The sequence below is a fragment of the Cupressus sempervirens genome, chromosome 1, assembly GCF_028749045.1.
Source record: "Cupressus sempervirens isolate cs-2001-9-10 chromosome 1, ASM2874904v1, whole genome shotgun sequence".
Lineage (NCBI taxonomy): Eukaryota > Viridiplantae > Streptophyta > Pinopsida > Cupressales > Cupressaceae > Cupressus > Cupressus sempervirens.
Window position 1 is genome coordinate 653486190 of NC_143118.1, and position 15850 is coordinate 653502039.

General features: G+C 33.7%; 1 protein-coding gene across 1 annotated transcript; it reads right to left on the minus strand.

Moving 5' to 3' along the window:
- Nucleotides 1-477: 477 nt before the first annotated feature.
- On the minus strand, nt 478-4428 carry LOC149579587 (putative flavin-containing monooxygenase 1). Its single transcript, XM_089786056.1, has 5 exons — nt 3275-4428; nt 1755-1995; nt 1486-1667; nt 1040-1389; nt 478-935 (listed from the first exon to the last, which is right to left on the minus strand). Exons 1-5 carry the CDS (start codon nt 3752-3754, stop codon nt 596-598), a joined length of 1593 nt encoding a protein of 530 aa, XP_089642182.1. The 5' UTR covers nt 3755-4428; the 3' UTR covers nt 478-595.
- Nucleotides 4429-15850: the final 11422 nt, after the last annotated feature.

The following is a 15850-nucleotide window of genomic DNA, read 5'->3' on the forward strand; positions in this document are numbered from 1 at the left end:
AAACTGAAACACCCACTATATAAATCAAAAGGAAGGCAGCAGGATTCATGAGAAAGCTGTGCTAATGGTCACTTCTCTCCCCAGATGCCAAATTTCTTGTCTATCCTGCTGGAATACCTCAAAGTAAACAAAGTTTTAGACAGACAAGTGAACAGTCTTGGCATAAGTGAAAATATGGATGCTAAGATTGATAAGATTGCTCAAGTCTCCCCTTATCTATACTCTCTCAGCAATACTCATGCTTGAGGAATGTCGTTTCTCTCCTTGCCTTGTTTCTTGTCTGATGTTCTATTCAGCTAACTTGTCATCTGTTGTTAATCAGCCAGTGCTGATTCTCTGTTGTGTTATTGTAATCTGTACTGTTGTGTACAGTTTTTCAACCTATTTAACCTCCTGTTTTCAGCTAAACTTTCAATAAATAGAAAATAATTAAATCTCATTACAAATCTCTTGGCCAATAGTTAATTTTATAAGAGGTATTTTAATGTCAGCGATTATAGATTTTATTGATTAAAATTAAATACAAATACGGTATTATAAAAAAAAATCTCACATGCAGAAGAGGAGGAAATACATGGTAATCTGAAAATGATTCCTACACCTGCTTGTAATCAAGATTACTGTATGGAGAAAATAGTTCCTGAAACCAATTCTTTTTTCTCAATGGTTTCAATCCCATGTCTTTACAAAGATTGTCATTGTCTGATATCTGAAAAGTGGCATGACAGGTTTTCCAGTAGAAAGGTGTAATTCTCTTCATAAATTTATCCTGCCTATCTGTGTATGCCTCCATGTCCTGGATACTTGGTAGCACAAATCTACCTGATAGAAAATATGCTAACCATTGAGATCGGATCTCAGAAGAATGAAGATTTGATAGACTCTCTGGATAGCCCATGATTGTCATTTGAGGGATTTTTGGATGAATGAGACCCCTGCATACAGAGGATGATAATTTCAGAATTTATGGGCTTCAAATATATCAACTGGATCTCTAGACAAATATATAGATAAAAACAGTCACAGTGTTAATACAAACCTGTACAAAGGTACTACATCCTTCGGTTTTTCAAGAACATCTGCAAAATTCTTTGGAAGCAAAGTCTTTAATTTCTTTTCTCCATCATAGCCAGTACCTAATACCACCACGTCAGCTTCCACCTCTGTTACATCATCTATTATAATCCCCTTTCTTGAAAAACTCCAAGTTGATGCTTTTCTAAATTGGATAAGACCTTCCTCTGCTTTTGAAAACATTTTTTCTGGAAGTGTTGCAATTTGACAAGAAGAAATCTCTTGAAGAAAGCTGTGGCCTGGAACAAGGCCATGCTTTCTCAAGGGAAATTTCCAAAGCAGGTAAGACTCCACAAACTTGGACACAGCCCATCTCTACAAAATGAGAAGTATTATCACCATTGTGATTTTTTAAAACAAATGTAGATGAATGATACAAAATTAAAACAATAGTGAATAAGAGAACCGTACCAATGGTGCAAATAGGTGAGATATTGACCTCAGCAGGAAACCTCTATTAGGTTTGTCAAGTAAGAATTGGGTGAAACGTGTACCATACAAATATACTAAGGGCACTCCCCAACATTTATGATCATAGGGAACTGTCCAGTGCACTGTTCTAAAAATCATTGTGCAGGATTTCCCACCAACTCCTTTCAAAAGAATCCATCCATCAGTCCATCAACTCATATAAAAAGAAAAAAATACAAAATATGGATGTCACATAGATCTAAACAGACCTTGATTCGCCTCAGCACATTCTACAGCAAAGTCCAACGCTGATTTCTGAAATCCAATAACTAAAACTCTTTTTCCTTTTAGAAGCTCATAGGCCTGTGTTTTGTTTAAGGCAGAGTAATCCATGGTATGCAAAACTTTTCCTTCAAACACTTCTGGCCCTTTGTCAGGAGGAAATGATGGGATTTTCGGCACATCTCCATATCTTCCAATGCACATAACCACGAAATCAAAATGATGCCACTGTAGAGAGAACAGTAAACAAAGAAGTTATATTGGAAGAAATATAGCAAGGAAAATGGCATGTCATCGGTTTGAACTTGAAGCAGAGAAAGGAAAATAAGAAGCAATATATGGGCAAGGAAAAGTAGAGCTTGAGGTGAGTATATTATTGCATGGGGCTGTTTATAAGCTAGTAAGAGAAAATCTCTGAATAGCAAGATCTCCATAGCTTAGCTTCAATTGATTGATCTCCTACTGAACATGTTGCTACACAGAAAACAGCTGCTTTAAGTTACAGAAAACTGTATCAAAAGTTGTTATTTTCCTGTGGTAGATTTAATATAAAAGTTAGTTAAGCTACTTCAACAACGATCTGAAGCTGTAGAAATGGAGAAAAAAATTCGTCTCCAACAAAATACAAAACACAGAATACATTTGAGAACCACAAATATACCAATGGAAATATTTGACTTGTAAATACAAATCTACAACAGAAACCCAATAAGGTAAAGACATTTATGTTCAAATGGGATTATGACATCTACATGATTTCACTTAAAAGCCCCTCAACAGGCAAACATAAAAAAGGAGGAATGTCAACTTTGAAAAAAGACATCCGAGACTGTTAGGGAGTCTTTTCTGAGTTTTCAATGTGATTGACATGGATAATGTATTTCTGCAATCTAAATAATATAAAAAAATCTAAATATCTCCTGTCAAGTCAGATCAGTGGCCCTGTTGAGCTATAGGCCGTATGAATCAACTAGGACTTGAATCTAAGAATTTTCATTTGCAGCTTAGAGTGATCAACCAAGGTACTGGCGCCTTAATGTCAAATATCTCCTGTAAAGACAGGTCAATAGTCCTATTTAGCTATAGCCCATATAAATCAATTAGGACTAGGACATTCCATTTGCTGTCTGAGTGATCTTTTGAGCTACTGGCCCCTCTATGTCCATCCCATTGTCTACCCGAGTATGGCTTATTTCTAGCACCTACCTCTTTAAGTATCCATAAATATTTAAAGCCCCTTGTCTGACTATGATACTATACGCTGAACTACAGCTCATGTAGACTATCTTAAATTCAAGCCTAGGACCTTCCATTTTGGAATTGGCTAAATCATAAACTAAAACGCAAATCTTATTAATTGGTGATCAATTTAGCAGCCTTTTAGAAATCCAACATATTGATGGATCAGCATGGTCTAAGAAGATGCAAAGATGGAAAACAATTTGGAAAACCACAAACAATCCACAATACAATAGATATTTCAAGAAGAGGGAAAACCTCTTACTACCTCTATGGAACCTCCACTCTTCTTCTGAACACCAACTTCCCAAGCTCTACCCTCTGAATATGGGCCTCCATTCTTACTCCATAATCCACTACTTTCCATGCCCTTTTCCCCAATATATCTCATACCCACTACTTTGGAATTGAACTGGATGAGATCCAGCAGACCAAAATTCTCTGCATAGCTGTTCAAATAATCCATAACTTGGGACTGAGTGGGCAATCGGTCGGTAACATGACTTGGCCATGGAAAATCAGTGAATTGGTAAGCAGGACGAGGAGTCTGCAGCGTTGTTGATGCAAATGTTTCCCTCCACACTCCTCCAATTCCTTCCTTGGCTTCGAATACAGCGAGATCAACATCTACATTAAGCAAGTATTTCAATGCAAGAAGTCCACTCATTCCTGCCCCAATAATGCACACCTTTCGGGATCCACCAGTTCTCTCATTTTCTGGACATAAATTCTCGTTGGAGTTAACCATGACTCTGAGGAACAAGGAAAATTGAAATGCCCAATATTTAATAAAAACTGGAAAAGATGAGCAACAGGATTGGTGGTAAAGCTGTAGCTATAAATAGTCCATTATGTTTCAATTCCTTGTGTCGTTGGCCAAATGGACAATAACTATATGATAAGCAACATCGAACGACAATTACTAGGTGCACCAATATCAGAAAAAACTGTCACAGCCATGATACAATTGTCGGTATAGTGGGAAAATGTTTATCCACAAATGACTTATCAGAATGGAAATCTTGCCGACTGCAGCTAAAATTGTACTCAATTTCAAAAATAATTTGTAGAACATCTAAAATCTAACAATGTTATTGATACTAATTTTAATAATAATATCATACCAGTTATTTCTAGTGCTGGCTCAATTCCAGACAAAATGTACCAAAAGACAAAAAAAAAGTCAAACATTACTTTTTATCAGATTCACGAAACACACAGAAAAAAATACAAAAATTTTGTATTTTTCAATCACAAAATATACAAATCATGAAGATCAAACGCTGATTTTTTTAAAAAAAATTGATTGTGTTTTCATTTTTTTCCAAATTTAGTCAATAGTGCAGTTTGTAAGACGGATAGCCACGTCTGTTATTTCTTATATGAAACTGGCTGCATCTGACTTCATATTAGTCATGTCTTAATAAACATATAGCTTTTCAGAATCCATCTTACTAATAATAGTCAATTGCTTTTGGATTTAATTGAACTATTTTTTTGCCTCAATAGAGAATGCAAGTTTTTTTACATTACACTCAAAACGGATGCATGCACAAATTATCTTATTATCTTAATAATAAAAATAAAATATTTATAAATATATGTAAATAAAAATATATATAATAAAAGATTAAAGTATCTTTTATAAACTCTGGTTTTTGGTTTTTTTTATTGAGAATGATAAGAATTTATATAAATAAAAATACAATGATATGATAATACTAGTATAGATATCTTAAATGATTATATTTAATCTACTACACTCATTTAAACTATTCAAGTTTCATTTATATTTAAAATATATTCTATTTATAATAAAATTAAAAATTTTGACGTGGAGATGGTTGTCAAATTTAACATAAAAAGATAAAAGTTAACATTAACACACTCATGCCTATCAACATTAATAATAGTAGCGTAGTCTTTATTTTGGTGGGAACACATATGGAGGACTATGTGGAAAATGCATTGCAAGTGTTGTTCACACTTCCTATATTTGTTTCATGTTGGCTATGCATTCTTCAGTAGTCTAATACATTATCCCTTCGTAAGCTCTTTATATCTCCTCTCCTTATCACTCTCCATTCACCTTGTCTCCCTTCTTCATTCCCCTTTCTCACTCCATCAACTCCTTATCTCTCCATGTAAATCTCCTTATATCTCCACCTTTACTGCTCCACCTATGCTCCCCTATGCCTCCTTGCACTGTCAATCCTTGTTGAGTCACCTTGTCAACCTTCCATGTTGGAGCATTACTCTATGGTCTCTGTCACTCATCAATGGTCTCTTTTCTCTGCAAGTCTCCACTAATGGTACATGACACATCTCTGTCAACACCATTTCAAGCATCACCATGCAAATGTCAAAACAATGTCTTGATATCCACCTTGAACAAATTGGGGTATTTGGTAATCCCCAGATTCCTAATCACCCTCTCAACATGGTGTGTCATAACTATTGCTCTGTAATAATAATAGTGTGATAATATAATAATTATTTAATACTATATTTTTTCCTCCTCGAAAAATTCAATAAAGATATATGTAAATATATTGATATAGTCTATCTTAATATTGATTTAATATTCATTGCAATTTCATACTCAAATGAAATCACTTTCTTTGGTTTTCAACATATTAATTTACTATTCTTATAATTATTAGTGTATTTTCTAAATGATGATTTGAAAAAACTATAAAAGTTGAGATGATAAGAGTAGAGATTTTTAGCGGACCGCTAACTTCTAAGGAAATCCTGGTTAGTGGTAGTCCCCGTCAGAGTATCACCCGTATTTATGGATTTGGTCTCTTCGACGTGGACATCGATGGCCAATTCACGCGTTTAATGACGTAAATTTTTATCCTTTCTGTTTGAGCCCAAAATGTCTAATGCTATCGATTGCTCTCATTCCTTAAAAAATTACCTACGTCAACATGCTCCACCATCAAAATAAGTGACTTACATAGAGAAAAATTTATAAAAGTGGACGCCAACGTTTTATGTATATTGAAGTGTTTTTTTATTAATTTTTGTATCTATTTAGAATAGTAAGTCAATTGAAAGTAGTTGTAAGTTCCTATCACGAGGTTGCACTTCTAGATATTTAGTCTTATTTTATGCAGTATTACATCAATGTTTATATTAGTATAGATATATTAATTTTTTTAATCTAAATATCTATAATAAAATGATTTTAAAAATTATTACATATAAAAATAGTTATGTTTGTGTAAGCTTGCTTTTATTTATTTTGCATTCACTTAATTTATTTTATTTTAAGTTCTTAAAAAATGATATTTATATCTGTAAAGTCTATAATTTTAGCAAATATTTTATGTAATTTTTATTAAATTATTTTTAATAATATACTTTGTTTATAATAAATATTATAATTTTGATATATAAATAGTTGTAAATTTAAACTTAAAAATAAATATTAACATTGACACACTCATACTATTATACTCTACCCATTATATAGAATGTCTATAGCATTAATAAAGAAAAATTAAAATTAAAAGAATTATTAATTATATATATTGTTTGTTAGTGAAGATTCAAAGTGTAATAGTTGTAAGGTTTTTTTAAGAGGAAAGCATCTTAGAAAATAGGACTCAATAAGAGAACTCTAGTAGGGATCAATAAACTAGTCAATAGTTGCAAAATTGTTGAAGACGTTATTTAAATCCTTAAAATTAGACAATCTTGGTCATTTATAGTATGGAAAATGATATTGTACTAATTGCAAATAGATTTAGCTAAAAAATTAGCAAATTAGTTCCTTACCATTTTAGTTTGCCTCCACTAAATAACATTGAAACCATGAGGGAGGATGTGAATATCTTTTCAACACTTTTCAACTATTAGTTTTAAAAGTAGAGAAAGATTGATTACTAAATGACCAATCAAAGTTTTAGAGTCAAATTCCAAACTAGTATGAGAAACATAATCTATCTTAGTGTGAGACATGTACCGTCTTAAAATAGAAGTACCCATCATTCAGGATCTTTTAGCTCTTGCCGTTTACTGATTTTATGGACCATGGATGCACTTGTGCTCAAACTTACTTTTCTCCTGCTTAGTTTCTTATTTTCCAGTTCTACTTGTGCAGTTTCTAAAACCTTGGGGTTACCCCTTCTTGGGATAATCATAGTATATGTCAGTCCAGTCAACCTCTATCCTAAGCATTTTCCATCGTTGGGCTAGTTTTGTCTCAAGGATTCAAATTTTAAAAACGAGTGACCTTGTCAACTTGCTATATTTCAAACTTGAAAGCTAATATAAAAGGAAGCTCAGATACCTCATTTTCACATCCACTAACAATCACAAGCGCATGAAGGACACTCAAGCCAAGCATTTCATAAGGCAATTCAAGCATTCAAGGTGTTCTCAAGATTCAAGGATCATTTGTGAGCATTCCTTCTTCAAGATCTAGCATTTTGTTGGTCATCAAGAGAGGAGATCTACATTTTAACATTCATCTCCTTCTTCCTTTGTGCACATCTACATCCATGGCTCTATGATTTGGTATTGGTGAGATCTATTACATTTGTGGAGATTTTGGTATAGGAGCACCCAAACAATCAAGTAGGGACAAAGGGTTGTGGACTCAAGGACTAAGAGACCAAGGGTCTATAAGGCCTAACCTTGATATTTTAAGGCCAACTATGGCTTTTGATTGCAATTGGAAGTATAAAATTGATGTATGTACTAACAGTATTGGTAAGGACCATAAGACACAAAATATGTAAACATGACCAAATGATGGTCAACGGATCTAGTAAGGTATTTTGGGTGTAATCAATGCAATAAGACTAGAAAATAAGCCTCTGCACAAGTTTTAGGGTGCCAAGAGTCTTAGAAATAAATTAAACAAATTCAAATTTTTTAAATTAACAACTAGTTAATTTGTTATGACGAATGATATTTTATTTAGTTTGGGAGTTTGCAGGAGCTTATAGGTTGGAATAATAGATGTTTCATTGTCTATATATGCAAAGGAAGATGAATGTACTATGTAGAGGTTGAATGTAATACTTTGGATAAGAGATTGAATAAAATTGATAAGGGTTTCCTTACAATTTGAAGGCATTGCCATTGTTCAATTTGTTTCTCTTGTAAAACTAACCTTCTATGCATTAAGAAATGAATTAGGATTGTTTACTTACATTTTTTACACATGTTTCAATCCATTCGATGAAATAAACAAATCATTTTCTAAGCACATTGTTGAGTGCTCATGTAGTAGCTATTGACATTAAGGTCAAATCATTTGTCTATTAGTAACTTAACACTTAATCAGTTGTTTACGTTGCTACTAAGCTTCATATGTAGAAAGAAGAGTCTCTCGAGCTTCACGATATACGAAGCATTTGAGATAGATTGCAGTGTAAGTCATGTTAAACAGTTACTACCAAGCTAGTCATTCAGATTACAGAGTCTATCGAGCTTCGCAAAGTCTATCGAGTTCATCAGTGCAAACCATACATGATATAGTGTTAATTGAGCTTTGCAATGTTACCCGAGCTAGCAGTATTAACAAAGTGAATGAAGGTAGGGTTGATTGAGCCATTTAGTGTCAAACAAGTCTACCGAGTTCTTCAATATTCATCGAGTCACCCAATGCTAATTGAGTTCTTGCTACTTTGAGTGATCAATGTGAACTGTGCATCAATGTCAAATGAATGCCAGAGTTTGTCGAGTTGACAATGTTGTTGAGTATCCGAATATCACCCGAGTTGTCTTTATAACTCGAGCTACAACAGTAAGCCGACTTAGTGAAGATTGTTTATATTAGGTGTTGTAGCCTACTTCAGAAGATAATTTATTGGAATGGTATATATATGTAATATATCTTTTCATATCTAATGTAACATTGAAGTGTAACAAGTAAGCAATATCAGTGCGAATTAAGAAGGCTACAAGAAGTATAAGGAAAAATAGAGTCTTATCTAGCATAGTCAGGTGATCATTGTATTTCAAAGGAATCTCATTCAACAAACTGAGTTGCAGATTAGAGATCAGTCACTGATTCATCCTAACAGGTGCATCAGCCAAATCCTATAACAAGGTGGACTTAACAGTCTTTTCCAAATCTCCTAATAGAGTGCATACTTCACTGTATGATGTAAATCCTTTCACAAGGTGGACCTAACAGTCCATATTGCTCCTAACAGGGAAGATCACCAAAAGTGATCAATTGTAAGCTTTAACATGCTAACTTTATATTGCAGTAATAAAGTTTGTGGGTATCATCCCCACCCCAGTTTTAATTTCTATTTGGAAGGTTTCCGAGTTACCAAATATTGTGTCAAGTGTTATGAATGTGTTATTGCCTTTAATGTTTCATGCATGCAATTAGATCATATTATATATTGAATTAAAGTTATAAGTTTTATTGGTTCCTGATTCACCCCCTCCCCCTCTTAGTAACTTAGTCTATACTACATTTCCAACAATTAGTATCAGAGCATTGGTTCTCACTTCAGAAGTTTCGCATCTTGAGAAAAGATCAAAAGCAATGGAAGTATATAGACTAGAGAAAGCTATTGAAAATAAAAAATTGGATTTGCAATTGGCCATGGAAAAATTCAAGAAAATGAAGGAGTGACTCTTTCATTCCCTGAAAAGAAGAAAAGATCTTGCAACGTAGATGAATGGCAATCCCTACATTAAAGAAAGAATTGAAGACATTTGTCAAGAAAGAAGTTCAGATGAAGGTGATGCAATAATCATAGATCTACTTGAAAAGAATCTTACTCTTCATGAAGAAGTCAAAAAGTTGAAAAGAGAACAAGAAATTCAATCAATTAGAATGTGTGAAGTCATGGAAAAAAAGGACAAAGCCAAAGAAGAAATAGAAGAAAAGGACAATGAAATCCAACAACTATCTCTTCAGCAAACATATATGATAGATCAACTCAATGATGCAAATCAAGAGCTTATCAACTTTAGGATAGAGAATGAAAGATTGTAGAATGATCTCAGCATAGAGAAGAAAACCAGAGAGGATGATGAAATCTCAAAAAAGCATGAATCAATTGAGTGAGAAAAATCAATCTAGACACAAAGGAAAAGTTGGATAAGGATACACAGAAGAAGGTGAATTATCTCAACAAGGAGCTCAAAACAGTAAAAGGCCTACATGTAAATTATTGTGAAAAGATAGGACATACATTAAACAAGTATCAGAGAAATGGAAAATCAAAATTCATTGGAAAGTGTTATAGTAGTAATAAAGTAGGACACAGAGCAAGTGAATGCACAGAGAAATCTAAGTTTGAAGGAAAATGTTTCAATTGCAACAAACGAGGGCACAAATCTTCAAACTACAAGACCAAAAAATGAAACCCAATAGATCAAATTGTCAAAGCCATATTTGGTTGGGATTACAACATGTGGTGCAAATGTCACTATTGTGGTGAGTATGGGCACATTGGAGAAAATTGTATAAAACATCACACAAGGAAGAGAGATAGTACAAAGATATGTTTTGTATGTACAGAACTTGGACATCTTGCTAAGAACTGTATGAACCAAGGAAGAGTTGAAGATGAAAAGAAAGTACAGGTTGGCAATATCAGAAGTCAAATGAGGCAATAATAGAATTCTCTTGAGGATGTAAATTAGAGTAATAAAAGTGTTGACACCCAAGTCAATGAGTTGGGTGACTCAACCATTTCAAACTAGTTATTTATGGAGATTACTGGAACTGTGATTCAAAAGGATATATCTCACATAAGTTCCAATCAGCAAGTAGAAGATCCATATCAGCTTTCTAGATGCATGAGGATCACCGAGTTAAGATGACAGCTGAAATAGTATCTTAGACATTATCGAGCATGGTCGGGTTGCAAGACCTAACCGAGCTTGGATGCAGATAGTGATATTAAAGACTCTACTGAGTTGAAGGTATCTTTTGAGCAATGAAGACTTAGCTGAGTTGGACAGCCTATCACTAAGCCAATTGTTGTACAATGCACTAATGACAATCTTAAAGACAAAATTTTTTTAGAAGGGGAAATTGAAGCTTATTGTTTCATCACAAATTTCTAGAGCAAAGAGTGAATAGAATTCCAAAGCCCTCGAGTGATTCAGAACAATTTTGTCAAAGTTTATCCCTACATTTGAAGTATTATAGAGTAGTATGGCATCTTCCAACAACAAAGTAAAGAAAGGTTAAAAAATGTTGGTTTGAGGAGTTGATTGCAAAGCCCTAGGATTCAAATTAAGTCCAACGATTATGGAAGAAATTGACCCATCTGGAGCTCAATCATGAATTCCTCCAAAGGTACTTCTAATTTACAATATTTGGTTTCATTATCACTATTCTATCCAAGAATTAGGAACCCTAGAGATGAACTAGGTGTATAATGATTTGTGTGTGGATAGGAATTTGAAACCCAAGCACAAACATTTGGAAACGAAAGGTTTAAATTGTATATGCTGAGAGATTTTCAAGGGAAGTGGATTAGGTTTATTCTAAGCCAAGTTCATGATATACATTTATGGTTGGATCAACCTATTCAAATCACCAAGAAGATGATTCATAGAATCATAGGGTTATCGATGCTTAGCAAGGCAAAAGCCACCAAAACCCTAGGTCGGGTCAAATTGATGAAGAAGAATTTTTCCAAATGGTATGGAAGAGGCATGATGTTGAATAGAGCCACTGATATGGAGATCAAATTTGGTATCCATGTTATTATGCACAATATCTACAACTATAGTCATCTAAAGAATTTTTATTATGTGAAGCTGTTGATGTAGCTTTCAAAGTTGTGAAGAATAACTTGTCTTTCAACCTTGCCACAACTCAATCAACTAAGAAAAAACATGGAGAGCATTCGATCATCGAAGAATAATCTGTGTAATTTTGGATCTCTTTTGACTTGCTTATTCTTTTATGTACAAAAGCTTTTCCCTTCCAAAGGCAATGTGGCATGGAATAAGAGCACACCCATAGTTTATTAGATTAATGAATTCATAGCAAAAATGGGAGATAATTTTGAAGGCATTATGGATGCATATTTTGAAACTTTCAAGGAGAAAATGAAGAGTAGATACATGATTCTAAAGAGGTTAGTCGAAGACTATGAGCAAGATATTTGTTTTCTAGTGGATTGTGACAAAGTACATATCCAAGCAGTAAGGCCAATAGTGGCATGGGTTAAGCCTCTCAGATACGAGGTTAACATTGATGATACAATGGATATAATTAAGGCTCTTTTGAATGAGCCAGTGGACCCTAAGGCACTATACTTTGGTACCTATGAGGAAGCCAAGGCTAAGATTTCATTGGGAATCAAGCTTCCTCAAGCTATGAAGAGAGGAAGAAAGAAAGTGGAAAAGATCTTGAAGGAAACCAAGAAATCTAGCTCTCCTCTCCTATTAATAGAGGGAAAATAAGATGAGATTTAGGAAGAGGAAGGAGAAGTTGAGGAACCTACAAAGGAAAAAGAATTTGAAGAGGATGAGCCACCCAAGAAGAAAGGGAAGGTTATCATAACCAAACCTACAAAGTCCTCCTCTGTTGTATTCATTAGGCATTCTACAAAATCTAGGAAGAAGTTAAAATCCTATTATAACTATTATTGATATTGTTTCTATTATTGTTTCTTTACTGCATGCATCTAAAATGAGTGCAATGACAGTTGAGGTTAAGCCTCAACCAAGTACTAAAGTTTTGAAGAAAGAAAAGGAAATCATTCCTTCTACTATTCAGAAAGAAAAGGGTAAAGAGGTAGAAGCCTCTACTGAAGAAATTGATCTAGAGGAGGACATTGTAATATCAGATTGGGATCTTTCCAATCTGACTCCTAATCAAATGAATAGCCTTGGTGAGCTATGGAAGAAGATGACAAGACAACAAAGTCTTAGAGAGGAGAAGAAAAAGAAAAACCAAGTTCTTGAAGATATTAAGAGAATATTTGTTGATGCATTGAGTATTGAGGTTGATGAAAAGAAACCAATTCTGGATCAACTTGTTGAAGTAGTTCACAAGTATAATGAGGAAGTGAATAGATAGGAAAAAATTCTACAGAGGGTAGAAAGAAATTTTTAAAATAAGGTTTTGGAGAAAGTAGCATAGAAGATAGCTATTGATCAAGTAGAATTACCTACCATTCTCGCTACATTTGAAGATTCTATAAATATTGTTGTTACTTAATTTGTGAAGTTAAGTGATACATCAAATTTTAATAAGGAAATAAAAGATAAGTTATCTAAGATAGATGCTGATATGAAGGAAAGTGCACATCAATTGTCACTTGATCCTAGCTGCAATTCTACACATTTTTTGAAAATCAAATATCTGACAAATCTTCAGGTAGAATTTTTGAGGGAAGAAGCTAGGATAAGGGCCACACTAGTAGAAATATAGGGCATGATACTTCCTAATGTGGATGCAATGCAAAAACATATTGCACATGCAAAAACATTGATCCATGAAAACAATTTCTATATAGCTGATCACATGATGGAACTATCAATAGAGGTGCAGATAGCTTTGCATAGTTCAAAAGTTTTGCAAGAGAATTGGGACAAGACAGTGTCCATACTCTTGAAGGTACATAGTGATTTCCTTTCACAATTTGACATTACCTTGTAGTTATGCACATTTTGGCATTTGTGTTAAAATCAAGCGAGGATGTATATCATATTTAAGGGAGAGTATTATTATCATACTCAACAGGGATTATATATACAAGAAGGAAATATATATACAGTATGAAAGATGTATATACAAAGCAGAATGAAGAACCAAAAAACAAAGTTAGAGGTTATCGAGTAGCAACAACAAACAACATTCAAAACTAAGTTACATACCTAGACATGTTGATGAATTCTAAGTTTTCAAATTTTTGGTATGATAATTGTTTTTGTCACTAATGCCAAAGGGGGAGAATGTTGACATTAAGGTCAAATCATTTGTCTATTAGTGACTTGACACTTAATTAGTAAGTTTTTTACATTGCTACTGAGCTCCATATGTAGAAAGAAGAGTCTCCTAAGCTTCATAGTGTCTATCAAGAATCTGAGACAAATTGCAGTATAAGTCATGTTTCACAATTGCTACCGAGCTAGTCATTCAGATTGCAAAGTCTATCAAGCTTCATAGAGTATTGAGTTCATCAGTGCAAACCATATAGGATATAGTGTTAATTGATATCTGTAGTGTTACCCAAGCTGGCAATGTTAATGAAGTGAATGAAGGTAGTGTTGACTGAGTCATTTAGTGTCCATTGAATCTACCGAGTTCTTCAGTATTCACCAAGTCACCCAATGCTAACCTAGTTCCTACTACTCCGAGTGATCAATGTGGACTATGCATTAATGCCAAATGAATGCCATATTTTTTCGAGTTGACAATATTGCTGAGTATCAAAATATCACCCGAGTTATCTTCAGAACCCAAGTTACAACAGTAAGCCAACTTAGTGAAGATTTTTTTAATTAGGTGTTGTCGACTCCAGAAGCTAAGTTATTGGATTAGTATATATATATCTTTTCATATATAATGTAACATTGAAGTGTCACAAGCAAGCAGTATGAGTGTGAATTAAGAAGGCTACAAGAAGTATAAGGAAAAGAATAGTCTTATCTATCATAGTTAGGTGAACATTGTATTTCAAAGGAATATCTTTCAACAAACTGAGTTGCAGATCAAAGATCAGCCACTCATTCATCCTAATAGTTGCATCAGCTAAATCCTCTAACAAGGTGACTTAACAATCTTTTCCAAATCTCCTAATAGATTGCATACTTCATTGTATGTTGTAAATCCTTTCACAAGGTGGACCTAACAATCCTTATTGCTCCTAATAGGGAAGATCACTAGAAGTGATCAATTGTAAGCTTTAACAAGCTAAATTTATACTACAGTAATAAAGCTCATGGGTATCATCCCAACCCTAGTTTTACTTTCTATTTAGAAGGTTTTTGGTTTACCAAATATTGTGTCAAGTGTTATGAATGTGTTATTGCTTTCAGTGTTTCATGCATGCAATTAGATCAGATTATATGGTGAATTAAAGTTATAAGTTTTAAACGTATATAAATAGATTTATATATGTTTAAGTTGTGATTGTCTTGGTAGACATGCATGCAAAATTAACAATATCAGATTTCCACAATCCATTTGTAATGCGAGTTTGTTTTGGATTTAATTGTGTGTGTTTTTTAGCATCATCATTTTAGATCACTCTGTAATCCATCATTAGCTAGATGAGAGAGTGTAGTATACATGCAAAATGTCAAATCATAGGTAGGGCATGTGAATTGTTTTATAGAATGCCTCAAAGAAGCTAAGAATATTGAAATACTTACAAGGGTGTGAGGCACTTCATATTTGTTGATCGCACAATATGGTTTAAGAACTCCTCCTCATTGATTAGCTTGCATCACATATCAACAATCTTCATCTTTGTTGTGGGCTCCTATCCCCTATGTGAGTGCTGAGAAGCCGAAGCAGAAAAAATTAGTGAAAGTGTGTTGAATAAGGTTTCTAATCTCAACTTGGTCAACATTGTTGATTTAAGGGCTATGGACTGGACAATTCTTCAATGTCCAACAATTAGGGGTAGCATTGCATGATTTATTAAAGAAGATAAATGCTGAAGAAAGATAAAAAAATGGATTAGAGACACAAATTCATGCTTTCAAAATAAGTCGGCCACTAGATTTGACAAAAGATATGAAATACGTTGCACTTCAGAACCAAAATTATATTAAAGACAAGCATAGCCTAGAAGTTCAAAACCATAAGTAGAATGTGCAAGGTCAATAAAGAATAAAAAATTCACTTACTAATTCTTCCTATTGTATACGTTGTTGTTGCAACCTT

Excerpts from the sequence above, each read along its gene's own strand:
- LOC149579587 (XM_089786056.1), bottom strand. The coding sequence starts at position 3,754 with ATGGTTAACTCCAACGAGAATTTATGTCCAGAAAATGAGAGAACTGGT. Across the intron at positions 1,996-3,274 it reads AGAGTGGAGGTTCCATAGAG|TGGCATCATTTTGATTTCGT; the intron begins GTAGTAAGAGGT and ends TTCTCTCTACAG. Across the intron at positions 1,390-1,485 it reads CTCACCTATTTGCACCATTG|AGATGGGCTGTGTCCAAGTT; the intron begins GTACGGTTCTCT and ends CTCATTTTGTAG.